The sequence below is a fragment of the Harpia harpyja genome, chromosome 3 (genome assembly GCF_026419915.1).
Source record: "Harpia harpyja isolate bHarHar1 chromosome 3, bHarHar1 primary haplotype, whole genome shotgun sequence".
Lineage (NCBI taxonomy): Eukaryota > Metazoa > Chordata > Aves > Accipitriformes > Accipitridae > Harpia > Harpia harpyja.
In genome coordinates, this window is record NC_068942.1 from 33408515 (window position 1) to 33429415 (window position 20901).

The 20901-nt window shown below is 39.5% G+C and overlaps 1 protein-coding gene across 18 annotated transcripts in view; it reads left to right on the forward strand.

The window, feature by feature from the left end:
- Positions 1–20901, forward strand: part of CD44 (CD44 molecule (Indian blood group)) — a 58953-nt gene that overhangs the window by 33783 nt on the left and 4269 nt on the right. The window contains exons 7-17 of one of the 18 annotated variants that reach the window (XM_052781850.1): positions 1643–1768; positions 2345–2467; positions 3646–3771; positions 4450–4572; positions 6315–6419; positions 8463–8642; positions 10424–10582; positions 11799–11984; positions 12888–13067; positions 16383–16505; positions 17955–18033. In XM_052781850.1, the coding sequence (XP_052637810.1) occupies positions 1643–1768; positions 2345–2467; positions 3646–3771; positions 4450–4572; positions 6315–6419; positions 8463–8642; positions 10424–10582; positions 11799–11984; positions 12888–13067; positions 16383–16505; positions 17955–18033 (1510 nt within the window). Of the gene's footprint in view, positions 1–1642; positions 1769–2344; positions 2468–3645; positions 3772–4449; positions 4573–6314; positions 6420–8462; positions 8643–9399; positions 10583–11798; positions 11985–12887; positions 13068–16382; positions 16506–17954; positions 18034–20901 lie in introns of those variants that run through there. The other 17 variants (XM_052781854.1, XM_052781851.1, XM_052781853.1 and 14 more) reach the window with 17 other exon arrangements.

The following is a 20901-nucleotide window of genomic DNA, read 5'->3' on the forward strand; positions in this document are numbered from 1 at the left end:
AGGTTTCACATTTTCTGACACCAGTGCCAGAACTTAGTAGTACTAAGTTTAAGGAGCAATTACTGACTATGAGAAGAGGCAATTTTTTTTTTCAGACAAGGACAGCTTCTCAGAAAGGCAAAATCTGTCAGGTTTTGTGGCCAAATATTGTGGTTTAATCCCAGCCAGCAACTAAGCACCACGCAGCCACTCACTCACTGCCCCTGAATGCCCAGTGGGATGGGGGGAGAGAATAGGGGGGAAAAAAGTAAAACCCGTGGGTTGAGATAAGAACGGTTTAATAGAACAGAAAGGAAGAAACTAATAATGATAATGATAACACTAATAAAATGACAACAGCAATAATAAAAGGATTGGAGTGTACAAATGATGCACAGTGCAATTGCTCACCACCCGCCAACCGACACCCAGCTAGTCCCTGAGCAGCGATCCCCCGCCCCCACTCCCCAGTTCCTATACTAGATGGGACGTCCCATGGTATGGAATACCCTGTTGGCCAGTTTGGGTCAGGTGCCCTGGCTGTGTCCTGTGCCAACTTCTTGTGCCCCTCCAGCTTTCTCGCTGGCTGGGCATGAGAAGCTGAAAAATCCTTGACTTTAGACTAAACCCTACTGAGCAACAACTGAAAACATCAGTGTTATCAACATTCTTCACATACTGAACTCAAAACATAGCACTGTACCAGCTACTAGGAAGACAGTTAACTCTATCCCAGCCAAAACCAGGACACCAAAATAGCTACACCTTGAAAAAGTGCAGTTCTGAGTTTAAGTCCATACACTTTGTACACTTTGCAGTTTACAGATAAGCAAAACATAACTACTGCAGACTGAAGAACATCAGTTTATCCTGTTTGATCATTAGAACTTTGATTCCTAGGTCTTGCATTTTCCAGTGCTTTCATATATTGCACAAAAAATGATCAAAACTGGTGTCTTTAATGTTAGTCTTGAAGGTATTTTTCTGAATTAGTTATTTAAAGATTTTATTCTGAATGCAGAAGAGTACATGATATCTTCATCAAGATATAGAAGTAAGATGGTCTAAATGCTGATAAAAATATTGCTTGTGAGGAATTGCCAGAATAAAATTTTTCCAGAGAAACATTTTGAAGTAGATTTTGCTTTCTTTTGGTGAATATGTGTATGACTTGAACCTCAGCTCTTCTTGCAAACACTGTTTCTCAGTTTATTGATGAATACCTTAGCAGAGAGAAAGGTTAAACTATCACCTAACTTGCCTGAGAGATTTCAATTTCTATGGTGTGCATGCTTCTGTTAGCTTTGAATGCTTTTTGTCAAAATACTGGGCATATTTCACATATGGTACATATGTTGATCTGTCACAACTAAAAATGCTATGCAGAATTCATTGACTTTACTGGACTTACAGAGCTGGTAACACACTCTTACACTTTAGCAGAATGTTTCAAATTTCACTTACACTAAAAGCATTGGATATTTTTGCTGTTGAAGGAATGTAATGATACCATGGGTTCATACATTCACCTTGCACTCACATCCGTCTCGGTGGCATGAGCATGCTCAGGGTGACGGTGCTGGTGGACTTGACTTTGCTGGAGGAAAAGTGCTTCTTGAGAAATAATAACAAGATCTTGGTTGAACGAACCATGTCCTAACAGCTCCAGGGCTTCATCATGACAACCTGGAGAAAGCCACCACCCAAGCTTGGTGGAATCCGTTCTCAAACCACTGGTGGTGGTCAAACCCTGGACAGAAGATGCAAGAACCCACGCAAGCAACCGAGGGTAAAGAATGTCCTGCTAAGAGGGCACTTTGATTAGGGGCTGAATAACCAGGGCACCAGGGCTATCTCTCGCTGACTGTACATTTGGTAGCGATAGAGCCGCTGTCCGCATTGTTCGTGTGCTGCGGAGGTATTCTGCATGTCGGAAAGGGATGAGTATGTGAGTCATTTTATAAAGGATGTACTTGGGTTTTTCTTTTTTCCTGTTTGGAGGCAATTTAGAAGTAGACTATTCCAATGAGAAGGACTTGTGGGAGAAAGGAAGAAAGTGTTTTCAAGCCAGTACACTGTGCTCACTCTGCTAGGAGAGGACAGGTACGGTTAGTGCTGCGAGCATGCATAGGGCACGGAAACGTAGCTAAGAGCCCCATGGGGCAGCTTCAGCAGGGCCATGGCAGAGCGACAAATCCCTTGTGGGTAGAAGAACCAGGAGGAGATATGGACCATGGGACGCAGGGTGCTGTACACTCTCCTCTGTGATTGTAAGGCTGCACGTAGGGGAGAGAGGGAAGCATAACTGCTGTCAGCAGATGACCTTGTGGGTTGGGGCTTCATGGCAGATTTAACATCATCACAGCAGATGTGACCTCAAGTGGCAACGGTTCAGATGACAAAGACTCTTCAGAGGAGGTGACTTACCCAACAGTGTTTCCAGGCTGGGACAGGAGTGTGGCCAAAGACGTGTATGCTCCAAGTACTAGTAAGGAACTTCCTTTCTCTTTGGATGGTTTCTTTCTTCTTCTTCCTGTCCTACCTGATGTTCCTCCTCCTTTGCCACACATATATTGTGTGAAAATTGGATGCTCTCCCAATCAGCTCTTGTTTCAAACATATCTCCCATGCCACAGGAAAAAAATGTTTAGATCTTGTGAGGTCCATCTGTATCCTTGGAAGCACCATCTTCCATTGCTTCTAGAATTGATGTCTTGTCTCCATTCATATGTGACCTGTGGGCTTCCCCCGTGGCATGTTGTGTCTCAAGGAATAATTCCTCTTTGGAGGGAGTTTCCAGCCTCTATACAAGTGGCACAGCTATTTCTGTTTGCATGCCAATGTCTATTTGTCTTGCCTAGCACAGTGGGCAAAAGGGCTGTAGATTCCTGTAATTTTTCTAAACAAAAATCTCTTCCCATCCTTAAATGCCCATCACAAACCTACGGAACATTACTATTTGAAATGCTATATTCTGTGAAAATATTGTGCATTGGTAATGTGATAGGAGTAAAGCTGCGCCTCTCTCTCCATGCTATGCTGACGCCTAACTGGAAAGTGTTCCTGGTGTGGATTTTGCTGACAGCATCAGGACAAGGGGAGTGCATGTGTCTTTCGAGGGGAATGGCTGTAGTTCTGAGCCCAGGTCCTTGGCAGCATTGGCTTCATGGGTTTGTCAGTAGAAAAGAAGGCTAAACTAATGGGTGTGCTTATCTCTGAGTGTCCCTTTTGCCCGTCGTGGATATTTCTTTCACCTTTTATAACTGATTTTGATCTTATGTCATCTTGGTGGATGTTCCTCATTCTGGGGCCTATGTAAGGCTATCTGCTCTCTCCTGTTGGCAAAGCCTGTGAGCTGTTGGCAAAGCCTGTGAGGAACTCATTAACCTTGTTGAATGTAAAGGGCTAGCAAAGACTCACAGGGCTTTTTGATGACTCCTCTCAAGGGACCATGTTCTTTCTTGGGACTGCCACTAGTGCTTGCATCTGGCTGGCTGAAGAATGTAATGATACCATGGGTTCATACATTCACCTTGCACTCACATCCGTCTCGGTGGCATGAGCATGCTCGGGGTGACGGTGCTGGTGGACTTGACTTTGCTGGAGGAAAAGTGCTTCTTGAGAAATAATAACAAGATCTTGGTTGAACGAACCATGTCCTAACAGCTCCAGGGCTTCATCATGACAACCTGGAGAAAGCCACCACCCAAGCTTGGTGGAATCCGTTCTCAAACCACTGGTGGTGGTCAAACCCTGGACAGAAGATGCAAGAACCCACGCAAGCAACTGAGGGTAAAGAATGTCCTGCTAAGAGGGCACTTTGATTAGGGGCTGAATAACCAGGGCACCAGGGCAGCAACCTTCAGAAGCATTAAGTGGAGGGAGGTTGAACGTGTGTTCTGTGTCACTGCTTTTTGTTACTGTGTGTTTGAAGTGGGACAAGCAAAGTACTGGGCTATCTCTCGCTGACTGTACATTTGGTAGCAATAGAGCCGCTGTCCGCATTGTTCGTGTGCTGTGGAGGTATTCTGCATGTCGGAAAGGGATGAGTATGTGAGTCATTTTATAAAGGATGTACTTGGGTTTTTCTTTTTTCCTGTTTGGAGGCAATTTAGAAGTAGACTATTCCAATGAGAAGGACTTGTGGGAGAAAGGAAGAAAGTGTTTTCAAGCCAGTACACTGTGCTCACTCTGCTAGGAGAGGACAGGTACGGTTAGTGCTGCGAGCATGCATAGGGCACGGAAACGTAGCTAAGAGCCCCATGGGGCAGCTTCAGCAGGGCCATGGCAGAGCGACAAATCCCTTGTGGGTAGAAGAACCAGGAGGAGATATGGACCATGGGACGCAGGGTGCTGTACACTCTCCTCTGTGATTGTAAGGCTGCACGTAGGGGAGAGAGGGAAGCATAACTGCTGTCAGCAGATGACCTTGTGGGTTGGGGCTTCATGGCAGATTTAACATCATCACAGCAGATGTGACCTCAAGTGGCAACGGTTCGGATGACGAAGACTCTTCAGAGGAGATGACTTACCCAACAGTGTTTCCAGGCTGGGACAGGAGTGTGGCCAAAGACGTGTATGCTCCAAGTACTAGTAAGGAACTTCCTTTCTCTTTGGATGGTTTCTTTCTTCTTCTTCCTGTCCTACCTGATGTTCCTCCTCCTTTGCCACACATATACTGTGTGAAAATTGGTTGCTCTTCTCATCAACTGTTCCTTCGGAAATGTCTCTTTTGTGATTGGAAAAATCATGACAGGTCCATATCGGTAGAATGAATATCTCTTCTATCACTACTTAATTTTAAGTTCTCATTTTCATGCGTATTTGAATGCATGCATTCACTCATGATTTTCCAAGAAAAATAAATGTTCATATTTTTTTCTACTTTTTTCTTTTTTGTGGAAAAAAGTGTTAAAATAATTCCAGTTCATCTTAATTATATTTTATCTCTATACAATGTAGACTTCCTGTCTGTGGAATATGTTCAGGCACAATTTGGGGAGGCCAAACCACAAGTGCCCTTTTCATTGGGAAGTGTTAACAAAACAGTCTCATATTTGATACCTTCCACACTCTTCTCATGCACTGTTCTGACATCATCTCATTTGTTTTGTGACCTCAGATGTTTAAGCATGATCCAATACCACAACTAATATATTTTAATACCCAGACTTATTTTCCTGATAGGAATATTTCCACAGTGATCATCTGATAGCTCTTTTTTAACTAAAAAAGTAATCCATATCTAAAATAATTTTGTCTCAATACCAGAAAACCACCACATATTAGGATCAAAGCCAAATGCTGTGTGTCACTGAAGCACACAGTCTGCTGCTTGGCCTTATGACCAGGGAATGGCCCCAGCCCTTGGGGTTTTTTTGAGTATAGATGTTGCCACTAATGACTGTACACTAACACTCTTATTTGTACAAAGATCATAATCTGTTCCTTTTTTGTAATTTAATTTATGTTAATATAACTTAAGCACATCTTAATGTGTCTTTTGTCTGTGCACTTATTTACTCAGTAGTGTTTATAAACCACTGTTTATAAGCTTTGGGTTTTTTTTTTAAGATAGTAGAGTATTTTTTTTTTTCAGCAGTGGTCTTCATTTTTAGAAGAAAATACAAAATGAGCAAGTCATCTTCCTTCGGGATTTTTTATTCTTTTGCCTAAGTTTTGGGTATTTCTGGTGTTAATTTATTTATCTTTGAGATTCTTCATTGGTGACTTATTCCACATGGCATATTGCATTCCAACTACCTTTAATGGCTTAGTGGTATCTGCATGCTCCATGGGTGCATGTATACAGTCTCTGATCATAGACTCTTGTGGAAGTTTTATTTTATCTGTTCAATTGTACTATAACTTTATTGACTAATATTGGCTTCCTGGTGGCTGTCAAGGTGCGTTCGTTTTTTTGCTGACCATAGCTTTTAAGCTTGGTGGTGGATATTCTAACATGAATCTGAGTACTTAGAAAGCATGTTTTACATGTACTCAGACATCTACCATATTCTTTAGGTCCAGCATTATTCTTCAAACTTGAGTTTAAATGTCTGTAACTGCTGTAATGGTTTTGCGCTACTTCTGCTATACATTATTCTTCTATTGCTTGTTTTTCCCATTCTTCTTGGGACACTTTGCATCTGTCCAATGCAAAGAAAAGAACAACTGGTTTGATGTAAAGGAATTTGATAAGAAGAGTAGAGACACTACAGTTAAGCTATGCATGAATTTCCATTTTCCATCACCTCTATGGCACACACTAACAGTAGAGTAATAGTGGCAGATGTAGAGCATGGTCAGCGTTGAATCCTCCATTGTCCTAACAGCTGTGGACTTGCAACACGAAACACTTCTGGAAATCTCCACACATGGTCATCGGAACCCCGCGTATACAGATGAAGAGGAGCAGTATCCTAGCTCTGCCGGCAGGGGTAAAGCAATTAAGCATTTCAGATAATATTGAGATTTGTGACACAATTCAGTGAAGTATAGCACTGTTTTGGCACAGCTGGTTGTAATTCCCATACCATTAGCCTCAGTTCAGTATAATACCTTTGTATTATTTGTACTAGAGCCCTCAGAGTTGGCATCTATAATATCCATCTGTCATTTCAAGTCTACCTTTTGCATCTAATCTTCATTACTTGCCACTTTTCCTCACGTCTCTGGGTTTTTTAAACTTGTACTGCCAGTAGTGTAATAAAACTGAGCAGATTGTAACATTTGGTGACCCACCTTGGTGAGAAAAAAAATTCCCTTTTTTCCACTTCAAAATTTCTATTGTAAAATCTGAAGATAAAAGTCAAAAAAGGGAGCTAGTGATTCAAATACATGAAACTGTGCTACAAAGGATAATATACTACCTCCAGATGAATGTGAACGTTTTGCTACCAATGTTAGTGCCAGTAGCCAACTGAGATACTGAAAGTGTGCTCATGTTCTTCAAGCCTAAAAACCTCTGTAGGCAAAGGCTCACAGACTGCATTCTCCAGCTATTTTTGTTGTGTACCTAAATAGTTTCCAGTTAAAATTTTTTGAAAAGCATAGCTGGATATGAGCTTCATTTTCAGGATGTTTTGGCTATAATGCACAGCTTTACCCTGTTAAGGAGAGGTGCAAAACTGAATAGCTGGAGGCACAGCTATATACAGCTGGATTGCGGGCCAGCCTTGTGATTGCATAAAATTAGATTGTACTGAAAAGAAATACATTTCACTGGGACTTGTGGAAAGCCTTTTTATCCCTCTGTAAAAACAAACATTTTCTACATCCCGTGGTAGTTCTTTGGTTTTATATGATCTGCCTCCAATAGCTAGATACCTGTCATTTTGAACAGTGAAAGTTTATACAATTGGCATGAGAACAGGTACTATAATCACCTAGAAATAATTTTTGTGATAACTTTCTTTTAGTTCTGAAGTATTGTTAGATCAGTTGTATTCATACATTAGTTAATTTTAACTTTTTTTTTACAAGATAATCTATATGTAATGGGTTTCATTACAAAAATAATGAATTACATTTGCATGAGTGCCCTCTGTATGAACAATTCATTGCCTGAATGTGAAGATAAATATTTCTCCAGTTTTGCTCTTTTGGGGAAATATCATAGGTTTCTCTAGCTGGTAACTTATGGCATATGTAACAGGTCTAGCTTATTCTTTGCACACTCTGATTAAGGACCTTTGCTTTACCTTTAATATATCATTCATGGAAACATTTGATACCTAAGGCAAATATATTTCAAACTGAGTTCTAATGCTCATCTTAGTGTTAGAGATATTCTTTTTTTTTCTGGTGTATCTTTTCTAAGCCTTTTAATATTCATTAGAAAAATCTCTTATGGTGGTGGTACTTCAGGTGATTCCTGACTGCATCTTCTGCTATGTAAACAACAGCAAATCAAAGAGTGAGCAAAAAATTTATTTTGTCAGAAAAAGCTTTAATTATTACTGAGTTCAAAACAAGTATACTTTTCAACTTTGAATATATAAACCTACTTATTTCATTCATCCAGTCCCAGAAGAAAGGACAGTTTCCTTGGAGCCAGCCTTGTAATTGTCTAGTTGAGATACTAACTCAAAAAAGAAAGTTCACCATCTTTTTCACTTTCAAAAACCCAGAATACACAGACTCAACAGTTAAGTTAGTATTAATAAATGTGAAGTAGAGATGCAAGCTGTTGTTTCAATGTGTTCTTCCACTGCTTCTCCTATAGCTTTTCTTTGCGATTGGTCATTTGGATACTTTCTAGCACACTTAAATCTTCTTCCGATCCTTGTGATGCTTTTGTGTGATAGGGTTTCCAAAGGACTTTTCTCTTCTTTCATCTTTCATTTCACATCAAATGTAACAATGAAAACAAAAAGCCAAAACACAAAAGCCAAGCACTCTTGCTCTGTAGACCATGAAGATGAGAATATGACTGGTGTTGGGTGTTTCGATCATTATTGATTCAATCATCATCTTATCAGCACTAGTTACAAGTGAAAATGAAAAACATCAAGGACCAACCCAACATCCGCTATTACACAGTGTTCATTCTGGATGGATAAGTCAAGAGCAAAATCCTGCAAATACCACAGGGAGTACTGAACAACACGAATTTACTGTTGCAGGTGAAAATGATATTGAAAACGAATCTTCTCATACAGGTAATATTACAGGTCACATTTTAGTAAATTATCAGGGTTTACTAAAGATTTGATTTTAGGATTTTTTTACTAACAATTTTGCATTCTGAGGACATAACAGAGGTTCTGTGAATAAACCTGAGCAATTCTGATGTTATATTATATATTTTTTTAAATTATTCTATTCTTCACACCTGTTCCTGGAGGTTTGTTTTCTCTCCTATTTGGGTTGCATGTCAAGACCTGTAGTAGATTAATTCAGTAACTGTCTCCTATGTTTTGTGTTTTGTGTCATGCAGTCACAAGGCTTTAACAGGCTATCTGCCAGGGTTTTATCTGTAGGAAACAGTGAATCCTTAAATGGAAAAATAATAATGTCTGTTGTATTTTTCACTTATCTGGGAGCTGTGTTCACTCCCCTCTTGCAAGTCATTATTGGACCTGGGTTTTTTTCAGTTTTTGTTAATATGGCATTAATATCTAAAAGTTTTTGTCTAAAATATCTACTCACCCCACTTTTGAACTATGACGAGATGACACCGGTGATGAAGGGAAGAAAGCAAAGCATAGTGTAGAATAAAAGAGAGGCTTTTCTCTTCCATCGGTTGAAGCAATTGAGACGTAAAAGATGAAATTGTACTATAAAGATAGTAACTGAAAATTCACATATATTAGTTTCTGTTCCTGTGAGTGTACTAAGTTTACTAGTTATTGACTGATGTGCTATACTGAGCACTGCCAACAGTGAATTTAACACTGTCATCATCTGCTCTTGCAGATGATCAAATACGGCCACTGAAGACAAGCATATGATAACCATTATTTGAGATGCTGTATAATGTAGATCTATTCCTTCAACTATATGTAATCTTATTAGCAAAAGTTTTGTGTAGCTCCCTGCTACAGCAGTCCCTAAGCCCACATTCCTCTAAGATATCAACTCCAGGTGTTTCATTAACATCCTTTAAAAATCTGGTGATGCAGTACAATGTATAACTAATATATATAAATACTATACTATACTATACTACTAGAACAATAAAACTTGGCCCAGTTGCAATTGAAATTTTAACACACTGGCAAGTTTCTTGGGTTTTTTTAATTGATTTGAGGGGGTTAAGAAGGGTTATGCTACTTAGAAGTTTGGGGTACTTTTTCACTGTGACTGTCTAATAAAACCTACAGATTGGTTGATATGGACAATATCATGTTTTTCTAAATAACTGCAATATCAAATATTCTCCAGTTGAATGCTGTCTTACTTATTGTGTGCACCATTCACAAATCTGCAGCATGTGCTAGCCTTCCCCTCTGTCAGACTTCTTTGTCTCTTTTCCTGGGGAGGCTGCAACTAATAAAACAGTGAAATTTTCAGGGGGGGAAATTGGATAGTCAATACACTCAAATTCTGTGATTAAACTCTTACTGATGGGTCATATTCTTGCAGTTATTTCTGCCTTTGTTGTTCTTAATTCTGCATTGGTGGATATTGGTTTGATATTCAACCAATACAAAGTCAACAGCATAATTTGGGGAAATACTTTTGAAAAACAAGGAGATATCTTGATTCTGAAAAGCTTATGCTCAGTTTGAGGAAGGAGTTAATTCTATTGGTGACAGTAGGCAGCTTTTCTAAACATAAACCAGAATGAGAAGCAAATCTGCTTTACTTCTCTTTGCCATTAAATGTAGTAGACATGTGAGCAAGGCCTGTCATAGAGACAAGAACCGAAGAGGAGAATAATATGAGAAACGGATCTTTATATAGTGAGTTCATAATTACTTCACCATCATCATAACAGCTATGGCCTCCAACCATGGGGCCAAACAGAACAACTCAGCGCAAGACCCATTGGTGTATCCAGATTGGGACAAGGGAGAGGATTACACACAACGTGCTATAATGGATAGAATTATTCCTTCCAGAGAGAATAATCATGAAAAAGAGTCTTCCACTACAGGTACTAGTAATAATATCAATCAAGTATATTTAATAACTTATGTCTCTCAGCCTATCTTGGAAAGATATTGCATGAAGTTGTAGAGAGGAATAACTTACTGATCTCTTTAAGACATAGATATAAATTATGGATTGATTAATTTTCTCTGTGCTCTGCCTGGATGGTGATGAGATGGAAGTTTTCAATTTTAGCTCTGTGTAAAACATTTATTTTTTACTTACCAACACCACTACCATTTATACCATCAAAATAACTTTCTAAAAACATGATATGAGAAACACATGACTTATTCCTGAAATAAGAGGAAAGGTAACTTTAATCCTTTCCTAAACAGACAATGCTCAGAACCTATTTTTGATTTTGTGAAAACTAGTTAAATTTCTATTATGGTTGCTGTGTTCCTCTGATAGTATCTCTTCTGTTTCATTGCTCCTGCCATTATACAGCATTAGCCAGCTATTCTGAAAAAGCGGGACAGCTTAGGTTATGATAACAGAAAGCTGATGACAAGGAAAATAAACAGAAAAGCCTGTTTCCTTTTCTTCTTTATGATCTAATTAGAATAAAAAACATAAAGTCTACTCTGCATATAAGAAAGAGAAGAACAGTGTGGGTGGTGGGCTCAGTAAACATGATACCACAAAGTAATTCTTATAGGTAAAATCCTTCAATAATGCCAAATTTTGAAGCTGATTCTAGGAGGAAACCTAGGTTTATGACTACCATAAAAAGAACAATGAATTATAACCATTTTCTGTAACTTGTCACCCCTCAGAGTCTTGAGCAAAAAAGGAGAATCAATGCCTGTAGAAAGGGTTCTTAACCGTCAGTACTAATATCTGTAACATAAAACACACTGTAGCAGGACTTGACAGCGCCCCTGAAGCTGAGGTTCTGTGGTCAGCCTGAGACGCAAGTCAGGGAATTCTCCTGACGGCTGTGTCCATCTCCTTTCCCTGTATCCCCTGTCCTTGGGAATCTTTTGGATTAAGTAAAAAAGTGCATGAGAACAGGAAATGAAAATGTCTGATCAATACATTGAGAGAGCAGTGATGATGTACGGGAGGACAGAAGGTCTCCCTTCTCTTCCCCTTTTGTGGTGAGAAAAGGGTAGCAGAGGTTTAAAGTGAACAGGAGACTTGAACATGGTGGGAATGGGAGGGGCAAGGCAGCACCCACATGGAATTAACAGCCAATTAAATCATCGTGATAACAGCTGTTGCCTCTTCTGATGGTGCCCACCACGAAGACCCAACTCGGCCACCTCTCCCTTCAGATAATGAACCAGGACAGGGCACTGAAGGCATCACACATCCCACAGATGCCCCTGAGGAGCATGTCCACCACAGGACCACGGCTAGTACGAACCAAGTTGATGATGACTCTTCTCTGATGGGTACCAGTAAGAATAATGGATCATACTCATTTCTCATGCCTGGTGCGAAATGAGACATTATTTCTTCTGAAATCGACTCCTTTCCCTGTCCTCCTCATCTTGGGGTTCTACGTTCTTGGTGTGGAATTGCAGTGCAAAAATCTGTGGTGGGATCTGTGCTGTTGATAGAATTACCTTCTGGACAAGGCATAAGGGCCTCCTTGCTGGTACACTTGGCAGTTTCTGTCCTTTGCTGAAGCATGTTTCTGGGTGGCCTCCTGACTGTTCTGCAAGACACGCACTGTGGTGATTCTGAGTCCCCAGCCGCATCTTCCTTTCTTGCGCATCAGCGGGATCAGGCTCGATATGCTTTGGCACCATGATCGGTGTGGTGGAGGTGCTCTGGTGGGTTAATCAGATGGCTTGCTCCTGTGACTCAGCAGCAGCACCATCACTGGGGAGTGCTGTCCCGGTGGTGAGGGCAGGGCAATCCTAGAAGAATTACGTCCCACAAATTCTGCCTTCTGTTCCTTAGTCGTCCTCACCAGTGGATTGCCAGGCAAGACCGCCACAGATCTGGCTGCAGTATGGCCGCTCACTCCTGAGTTACAGGGTCAGGTTATTGCTGCTGCGGTCTCTTCCTCTGAAGGTCTTCCCTCTCCATCTGTCACTGGGATCTGTGTATGTAGCCAACGTCTCCCTCCAACATGGTGAGCATGTATGTGGTGCTTACAGGTCTCTCAGAAGCCAGTGACAGTGTGGAAGAAGAAGGGGAGGCCTTCATGTCTTCTCTCCTTCTGTGCTATGGTTGAGGAAGATGGACATGCTTTCGGGCTTGCTGTGGTACGGGAAAGAGGGAAATAACGTGGGTGGTGGTTTTGTGAGTGCTCACCTTTAAAGCTGATCATGCCATCGTCACGGCGGTCACAGAGTCCGCGGATGATGTTAACCGAGAGACAGCAACCAAGGAGCCCCTGGCACCCGGCACTCCACCTGCACATGAAAGCGAACAAGCAAACGCCACGGACGGTTCCCACGTCGATTGGATACCTGGAGTTCTTGCAGACACTGAAGATCATCTTAACCAATTGCAGACCCCTCTTCCTACTAGTAAGAACTACAAATTGAGAGCATTTTCATTTATCCATCAGTCAGTTATTATTTTGGACAACAGCAATCGTCCAAAAACATGTACTAACCATAATTGTAAATTATTGTCATATTATTATTTCCTTTTTGGTTTGGTTTTTTTTTTTTTTGTAACCTGCTTATAAGATGTCGTTAAAGGGACTCTCTTCCTGTGCAAAGCAGAGGACATTTGCTAAAACGCTGAAAATAGTGTTTTGAAAATAACTTTTTCTAATATTCTCTTATCTGTATATGGTAATGCAACTATTAAAGTGAACAAGTGTAAACTTTCTCCTCATGCCCATACATAGGTGATAGCATTTTGTCTTTCTTTTTTGCTGGGCACAAATGATAGCTATGTAACACTTAACTGTGTGTCACTTTTTCTTCCATCTGTATTCCCTGTAGTTGAATATTTATCAAAAGAAAGGTAATTCTCCGTGAAACCTTTTTTTTCTTGGTGTGTTTACTGTTGGTATTTTGCCAGTGATTAATTATAGGTATGTTACTGGGTTGTAACTGACATTTAATTTGTGAACAACTTCTTTCTTTTTTTTCAAAGGTTTATTCTTCTGATAGAGTTGCTGCAGTTACCAGTAACAGTGTTTACTTATTACACTACATACAGTGTTTCTTTTTTTGTGTGTGTGGTCACATGCTAGTAGTATGGGAAATGAAAGGACTTTTCGTTATTCCCAAATGCAGTTTCCATACAAATAATCATCCTAACAGTAAGGTTTTTTCCAAATGCTACTTCTCATGCACACTAATCCAAATACTATTTTCATGTACTTTCTTGGAAGTTAGTGGAACCATCCCAGTGTAGATTTTGGCCAATGCTCTGTGGACGTTCTTTGCACATAAGCAAGAATATGTACCTATATTTTTATAGCATTATACAGCAAAAACCTTAAAGATAATTCTGTTAGTAATTAATGAATTAATGTTAATTCATACATTGTCAGGTAGAATTTGGCCTACTTTTTTTTTTCCAGAATTTTATATAAACCCAGTAAAATCAACCCTATCAAAATTGCCTGAATTATAGTATTTTAACATAGGCACAGCAGTATAAATGCAAAATATGTATTTGATAGAATTTTATTGGAAAGATAAATCTTTTTTTAATAATGGTTTCCTACGAAAACAAACTAATTTCTTGAATTTCGCTGCACTATTCACTTAATTAATCCAAGCTGCCTCCTTAATTTTATGTGCGGACATTACACACTATGAAAAAATGTTTGTTACCGTTCTGTTTTGAGCACATAAAACCTGTAAGAACTGGTTTGAAGATCATTTTCAAGGTGAATGTCTGTGTCAAATCTTTGCATTGTCAGTGCCCTGGCAAAGGCTTATAAGGCCATATTCCCCAAACTCTTCCTTTTTTCATTTATTTTCTCTTGGTGCTTTATATAAACACAATACAAGGGAACTACTAGGACACTACCATCATCATAAAAAAGTTTATTTATTGAAGGGTTCATTTGTAATGTTGCCCTATATAGCCGTAATGGAACGGAAAAGATTCATGAATGTATTGGCAGACTATAGTTAAAGGCTTTCTCTGAACAAACGAATGGCTTGATGTACTATACTGCTTTCTTTCACTTGCTTTTTCTCTACAGAAATGTTTAAGCTGTGGTCTTACATCACACTAATGACTGATCTGTTGCCCAAGTGTCCACGGAGTAACAAATCAGTCCACTGAAGGAACACAAAAAATAACTGTCAAAAAGAAAAAAATCTACCATGTCATCAAAATGAAATGTAGAGAGCTTTTGAGGATCCCTCCCTGCCACTTGCAAGCCAGAACAGCAGGGGACATAACTGAATCCTGTGTCATCTTCTCAGTGTTCAGGGGAGGGGAAGGGTGAATGTAGCAGTTCTCTAAGTGCACGAATTTTAATAAATGTCTGAGTGCCTTTATAAGGGGCTTTGTGGTGGAAAAGCTCTGGCATTTCTCAAGGATGATATAAAGCACCTTAAAAAAAAAAATCTGCTGAGATGTGGAGTAGACAAGTGAGTATGTTCCTCTTGGTCAGCTTTCTTGGAGGCTAGATCAGGACCCTTAGTTGCTGAATTAGTGCTCTGTCCTTTGTGGTGAGATAGCACAAAACAACTCACCAGGCAGTAAGTTTCTTGTTAATAAAAAGAATGAAAACATCTGGAAGATTCATGAACTACTTGCTGGATAAGCTTAACAGAGGGGAAAAAACGTGCTTCTCAGTTTTGTATTTGCCAGCTGCTATTAGGAAATGAGATCAGAAATGCTGGCTAGAAATGAGTTGCAGTGTGTATTAAAGAAAAAGAAAAAGAACTTTACAGCTGATTAGAGTAAATGCTTAATTTGCTCTATCAGAGTCTGGAAGAATTCAGAGAGGTGGAGATCTGTAATATCTTTTTTGTAGTGATAATGAAGTAGTAGTCCCAAATGAAATCACTATATCTATAGTCTGCTGATAATTTTAGACTTGGGATACCCATATGGCAACAGCATGGGCCAGAAATGTAATTGCATAAAAGTTAAGCGGTATGGCCAGCATAGCAAGTACTTGAGACTGGAAGTATGCATTTCGATTTAAGATCTAATACCGTCTTAGAACCAAATTACACAACTTATTAAGAAGGACAAGGGGATCCACTTCTAAGATTACAGAGAGCATTTTTTTCTATTTGGAAAAATAAAGTCCCACTCTATACATAGCTATCACTTTAAAACAATTCAGAGAACTATCCTTCTATTTTATGAAAGCATTAGTTTTAGAAAGTCAGTTTTATCCTGAGTAGGAATAAAATTAAAAGTTTCAAAATTTCTCCATATTGGTCATTTTAGGTTTAAATAAAAAAGTAAAGTTGTGGGTGTTTTTTTTTTCCCTCTCTACTTTTCTCACTCTCTTTTCCCCATGGAACAGACACTGTGTTTGACTTGTATGACAAAGGCCTCTTCAGAAAGTTGCCACCATTCACGTCTTTACATTTTCTCCAGAAAATTTCTAGGCAATTATAATTGCATTTAGGTTCACAAAAGCATAACATAATCAAAACTGAACCATATGAGAAAGACAAGAGGGGAAAACCATGAGCTTTGTTATTCAAAATACTAAAACTAGTCATAGTTCGGATGAGTATGATGACTGTAATCTATGTAAGAGTTTTCAGTATAAATACTTTTCAACGACCTCAGCATGATCTTTCTAGAATATGGTTTTTTAACTGTGAAAGTCATAGTCTTTGTACTTCGCTGATAAATATTCACTAAGCATATTTGGCCTAACAGATAGTTTTGTTCTTTAGGATCTACCTCCAGTATATATGGTAATCAAGGACCACACAAGGGACATTATGAATCTACTACTTTTCCTGGAGAGACCACAACAACAAAAATAGTTTCACAACCAAGGTCAGCCCAGGTACCAGGTAGGTTTTTGAAGTCATATGTTTTAACAATTTAAGCACAGAGTTGTATTAATATGAACTGAAGCAAGAGATTAAAATGTAGGTCAAGTACAGTTGTCCAGGCTTTGTTCTGAATCAGATAATACTCAGCATTTTCACTAGTAGTCTGAAAAATGGAGCATACTGTAACTCTTATAATTCTCCAGCAATATCAAGATGAGAGAAATCATGCATTTGTAGAATGGGATTAACATCCAAATAACCTTTATAAATTGATATGACATCAGGCAAAATTCAGTAAAGATATATGCAAATTATCATATCCATGAGAATGTTTGGTGAAAGTAATAGCTGAGGCAAGTGTTCCAGAATAGGGCTTGCAGATTAAAACGGAACAGAAAGAAGCCAACGCCACGATACAACTGCAAAAGAATGCAAATCTATCCTGGGACTTATTAACAGTAAAGTAGTTTTTAAAACATTTCATTTAAAAAATTATCCCACTCTACTTAGGCCTACCAAGTCCAGAGCTGAAGCTCTGCATTCAGTTCAAGGCATTGCATTAATCACAGAGAAAAAAAACAGAGAAGAGCACAAAGAAAATTTTGGAAAGGTAACCTTTGAAGCACCTTTTGAAGAACTCATCATTTTTGGAGAAAACTAATGGGAGATATGAGAATACTATGCTACGAAAAGAATGCTTATCAGTTTTTCACCATAAGTAATAATAATTAACTAATTAGAAGAAGTAATTTGTTTCAAATGAAATGTAGGAGACTTGTTAAACAAGGGAGACTTGTTTCAAACAAACAAAGGAGTTAGCTCTTAGGAGAGGATCTCTGTCTATAATGTTAGTACAGCATAAAGAATAGGCTATTGGGAAGGTTGTGAAATCTCGTTTACTAAAAATGTTAAGAGCAAATGCAACATTCCTCAGCCATTTCCTTATTGACCCTGTTTCACTGGAGTGAAATGTAGCTGATACGACCTCTTAGGGTCCCTTCCAGTTTTGTAGTTGTTTTTGGTTTTTTTTTTTAGAGTTTGCCCCCAAAATACCCCTTAAAGTAAGGTTTTAAATGAAAAAATGAACATTTCAGTCTACCTGAAAGTCATCCTGCTTTTTTGCCTGGGATTGCAGGTGAATCATTGCTAAGCCTTTTCTTTTGCTCTTGGAGTAAATCAGTGATGCAACTCCTCTTCACTTATGTCCACCAAAGGACAATGCTTATAGGTGCTAACAGTAACGGGGTATTTCATCTGAGTTGGCCTGTGTACAGCTGAATGATGAAAATGTATTCAATTTGTGCACAAGCACTTTGTAAAACAAACAAACATTCCTGCAAGCTAGGAAAAACAGTCTGGCAGTTTAAAGAATGTAAAAGAGCTTTTGTTCTTGCAGTTCTGCGAAATGGCAAAACTACATGCGATACGTTAACACGCTCTCCTCCCCTCCCTTAACTCTCCCCACAGAATGGCTGATCATAGTTGCCGCTCTTGTGGCACTTGCGTTGATTCTTGCAGTGTGCATTGCTGTTAACAGTCGGAGAAGGTAAGGTGGCCCTTTTACTTTTTCAAAACACACTGCCTTGCTGTTTCCTTCATTGAGAAGCTTCAGAGCTTCGTGAAAGAGCCGAGTAGCATAACCCAGGAAAGAGGTTCCTCTGCGAAGCTCTGTGACTTGGGGTGTGAGAGCCCAGGTCTCCGTGTCCTGCACAGGTCACACATCAGCCTTCACACTCACATGGAACCGCGTGTGAAGTCAGTAGCTGTATAAACCCTTTGGTCTTTACCTGTAGGTGGAAATGAACTGTATATAGATCACAGAGAATTCATTATTCTCTATCTATTACTTATTAATAGGAAAATCCTGTCCAGCCAGAGTAAAAATTACATGAGGTGGACATAGACAGTAGTAACCACAGGATGAGCTGCGTATAATCCTCCATGATTAACAGTGTTGTCTGTGTATTAGACAATTGCTGTCACAGGATTAATTTGTTCCTTCCAAACAAAAGGCAGTATCACAGCTAGCGGGGATATATTTTAACACTGCTATCAGAGCACTCAATAGCTTTATTTGCTCCGCTTTACAGATGAAGAAGCTGAGGAATAGAAACTTGCAGTGATCTGTGCAAAGTTAGCCAGGAAATTTGAAAACACTCTAGCCTAAAGGATAGGCTGTGAAGTTCTTAACTCTTTCTTTTCTCTGGGGGCTGTTCTGAGGTTACTTCTCAATTGTCTTAAACAGCTTTTTACCACTTGAATGTTAAAGTTGAACCCTTTAATGGAGTAACTATTTTCTACTTGAATGTTGAGTTTGAACTTTTTTTATCAGAATAACCATATAACGTGGTGGTTTTTGTTCAGGAAGCAGTGAGCAAATTTATTCCTAGTCTGCTGGTTGCAGGAAAGCACATGTTAATGCTTCTGTGAAATAGTGTCAAGGTCCTCCAAACCATGACATGGGTGCTAGAATAAAGCACTGCCACAGCGGTGAGGGAGCAACCCAGGCAGTCCCTGCCCATAATGCGGAAGGCTTCTATGAGACAAAACAGGGCAAACTAAATGCCAAATTGTCAGATAGTAAACTGATGCAGTTTTGCTGAAGTCAATGGTGAGATGCCACCTGGTATGTTTGCCCTATGACTGTATCCACAATATCAGTGCTTCTCTGACTATTATTAGAGACCTGTTGAAATAAGAAAGCTATCAAGCATATGGTGAGACAGAAAACTCCACAACTTTCTTTCTGTGAAGTGATTCTGGAGTTACACAGCCTGAATGGCACGGCTTATTGATTTATATGTTACTCTGTTATGCCTTTAAAAGTTGAGACTGTCATTGTTTCCTTCCTCTTAACCCAGAGTCACCATAGGAACAGACAAACAGGGCCCCTATGGCTAATTATAGATTGCATCTGACAAGAAATGAAACAATCTCAGAGCTGTAAATTGTGGTCTAGGTACTGTTAATGGAAAATGTACCTTTTACGTGGAGCTTCCATGCAGCTGGGAGTGAGTTGCAAAGAGAGAAAGAGCATGTGGGTGCATGTATGTGTACGAATGCATGGATTAGACCCTAGCAATATGTGTTCCTCACTGTGACGAAAACTTTTTGAAGCCGGGACGTACTCTGGTATGCTTGAAACAAGTGGAATTTTTTCTTTCACTTTAGCAGGATGCAAATGATAACATGAGTAAGTCAAGAATCCTTTCTTCATCTATTCTGATAAGTGCTAATACACTGAAAATTCATAGAGAGGTAGTTGCTGTGCAGTCAGCATACCGCATGTGAATGCCAACTAATCTGAAACTAACACTGCAGCAGTGCTATGAGAAAACTGGATACCAGAGAAAGGAGGATTGAGCATTTCAGTGTTAGCTGAGCAGTAAGTTGGGAACGTTTCAAGCATTTGTTTATTTAAAACATGGGAACGATCTGTGGGTTTATTTGTGTAATGCTGTCATTTACACCATTTTTTAAATGAATGCTAACTGCAGCATCTCCAGTTTCAGTCTCATTCGGGTTGTCTCAAAAAGCCTAAAGAAGCATAGGCCTTAGTTTCAAAGTAGTTAACTTCCTGATTCAGAAATCAATAAATTTAGCCTTTCTAGTTAGGAGATCCATATGGCAAGCATTTCAAACAAGCAATTAGGCCTCCTCAGTAAATAGCAAATTGCTTGGCTAGAGCATTTCTTTTTTTTTTTTTTTTTTTAAATTGGTGTTGTCGTAAGTTGTCTTAACCAAAACCCAAGACGGCCAAGGTTCAGTGTGGTCCTATTTAGTTAGTTATTTCTCCCGTTGCAATGAAGACTGCCTCTGTCTGGTGCCTGTTGTAAAAAGTGTTAGGATCTCCTTCCAGGTTCCAACAGAGGAGGCTGCCCAGCCTGCCCATCACGTCAGGTCAGGAAAGACACTCTGAGCTGCTCTTTGGAGAGGCTGTGGAGCTCCACAGCTCCTCGCTGGCCTCTTTCGGCATTTCATGGCTGCAGAGCAGGAATCATTCCCCAGGGTGTGTGTAACATTAGCACAGTGAACTGAGCTACTTCAGGTAAAATAACCCTCATCTATCAGTCAGTAAGCATGAAAAAAATAATATTTCAGAAGGATAATAGTATAATTGAACTGCCAAAGTAGTCATTTGGGCAAAATATGCTTCATTTAAGAAGAAAGCACTTTAAAGTATAACTTCACAGAGACATTATCCCTCTTAAGAGAGCTGTGCTTTGTATATTCTGTTTACACAAGACTGTTGGAGGACAAGTAGGATGTTCAGCACTGTGTAGCCAGAGAACCATCTTCATGGTCCGGGGCAAACCTGACAGCTGTGTAACTAGTACTTTTTACTACCCTGAAGAATACCCAACCCACATTGACCAGCATGCATCAGTTTTGGACTGGTGACTTTTTAAAGGAG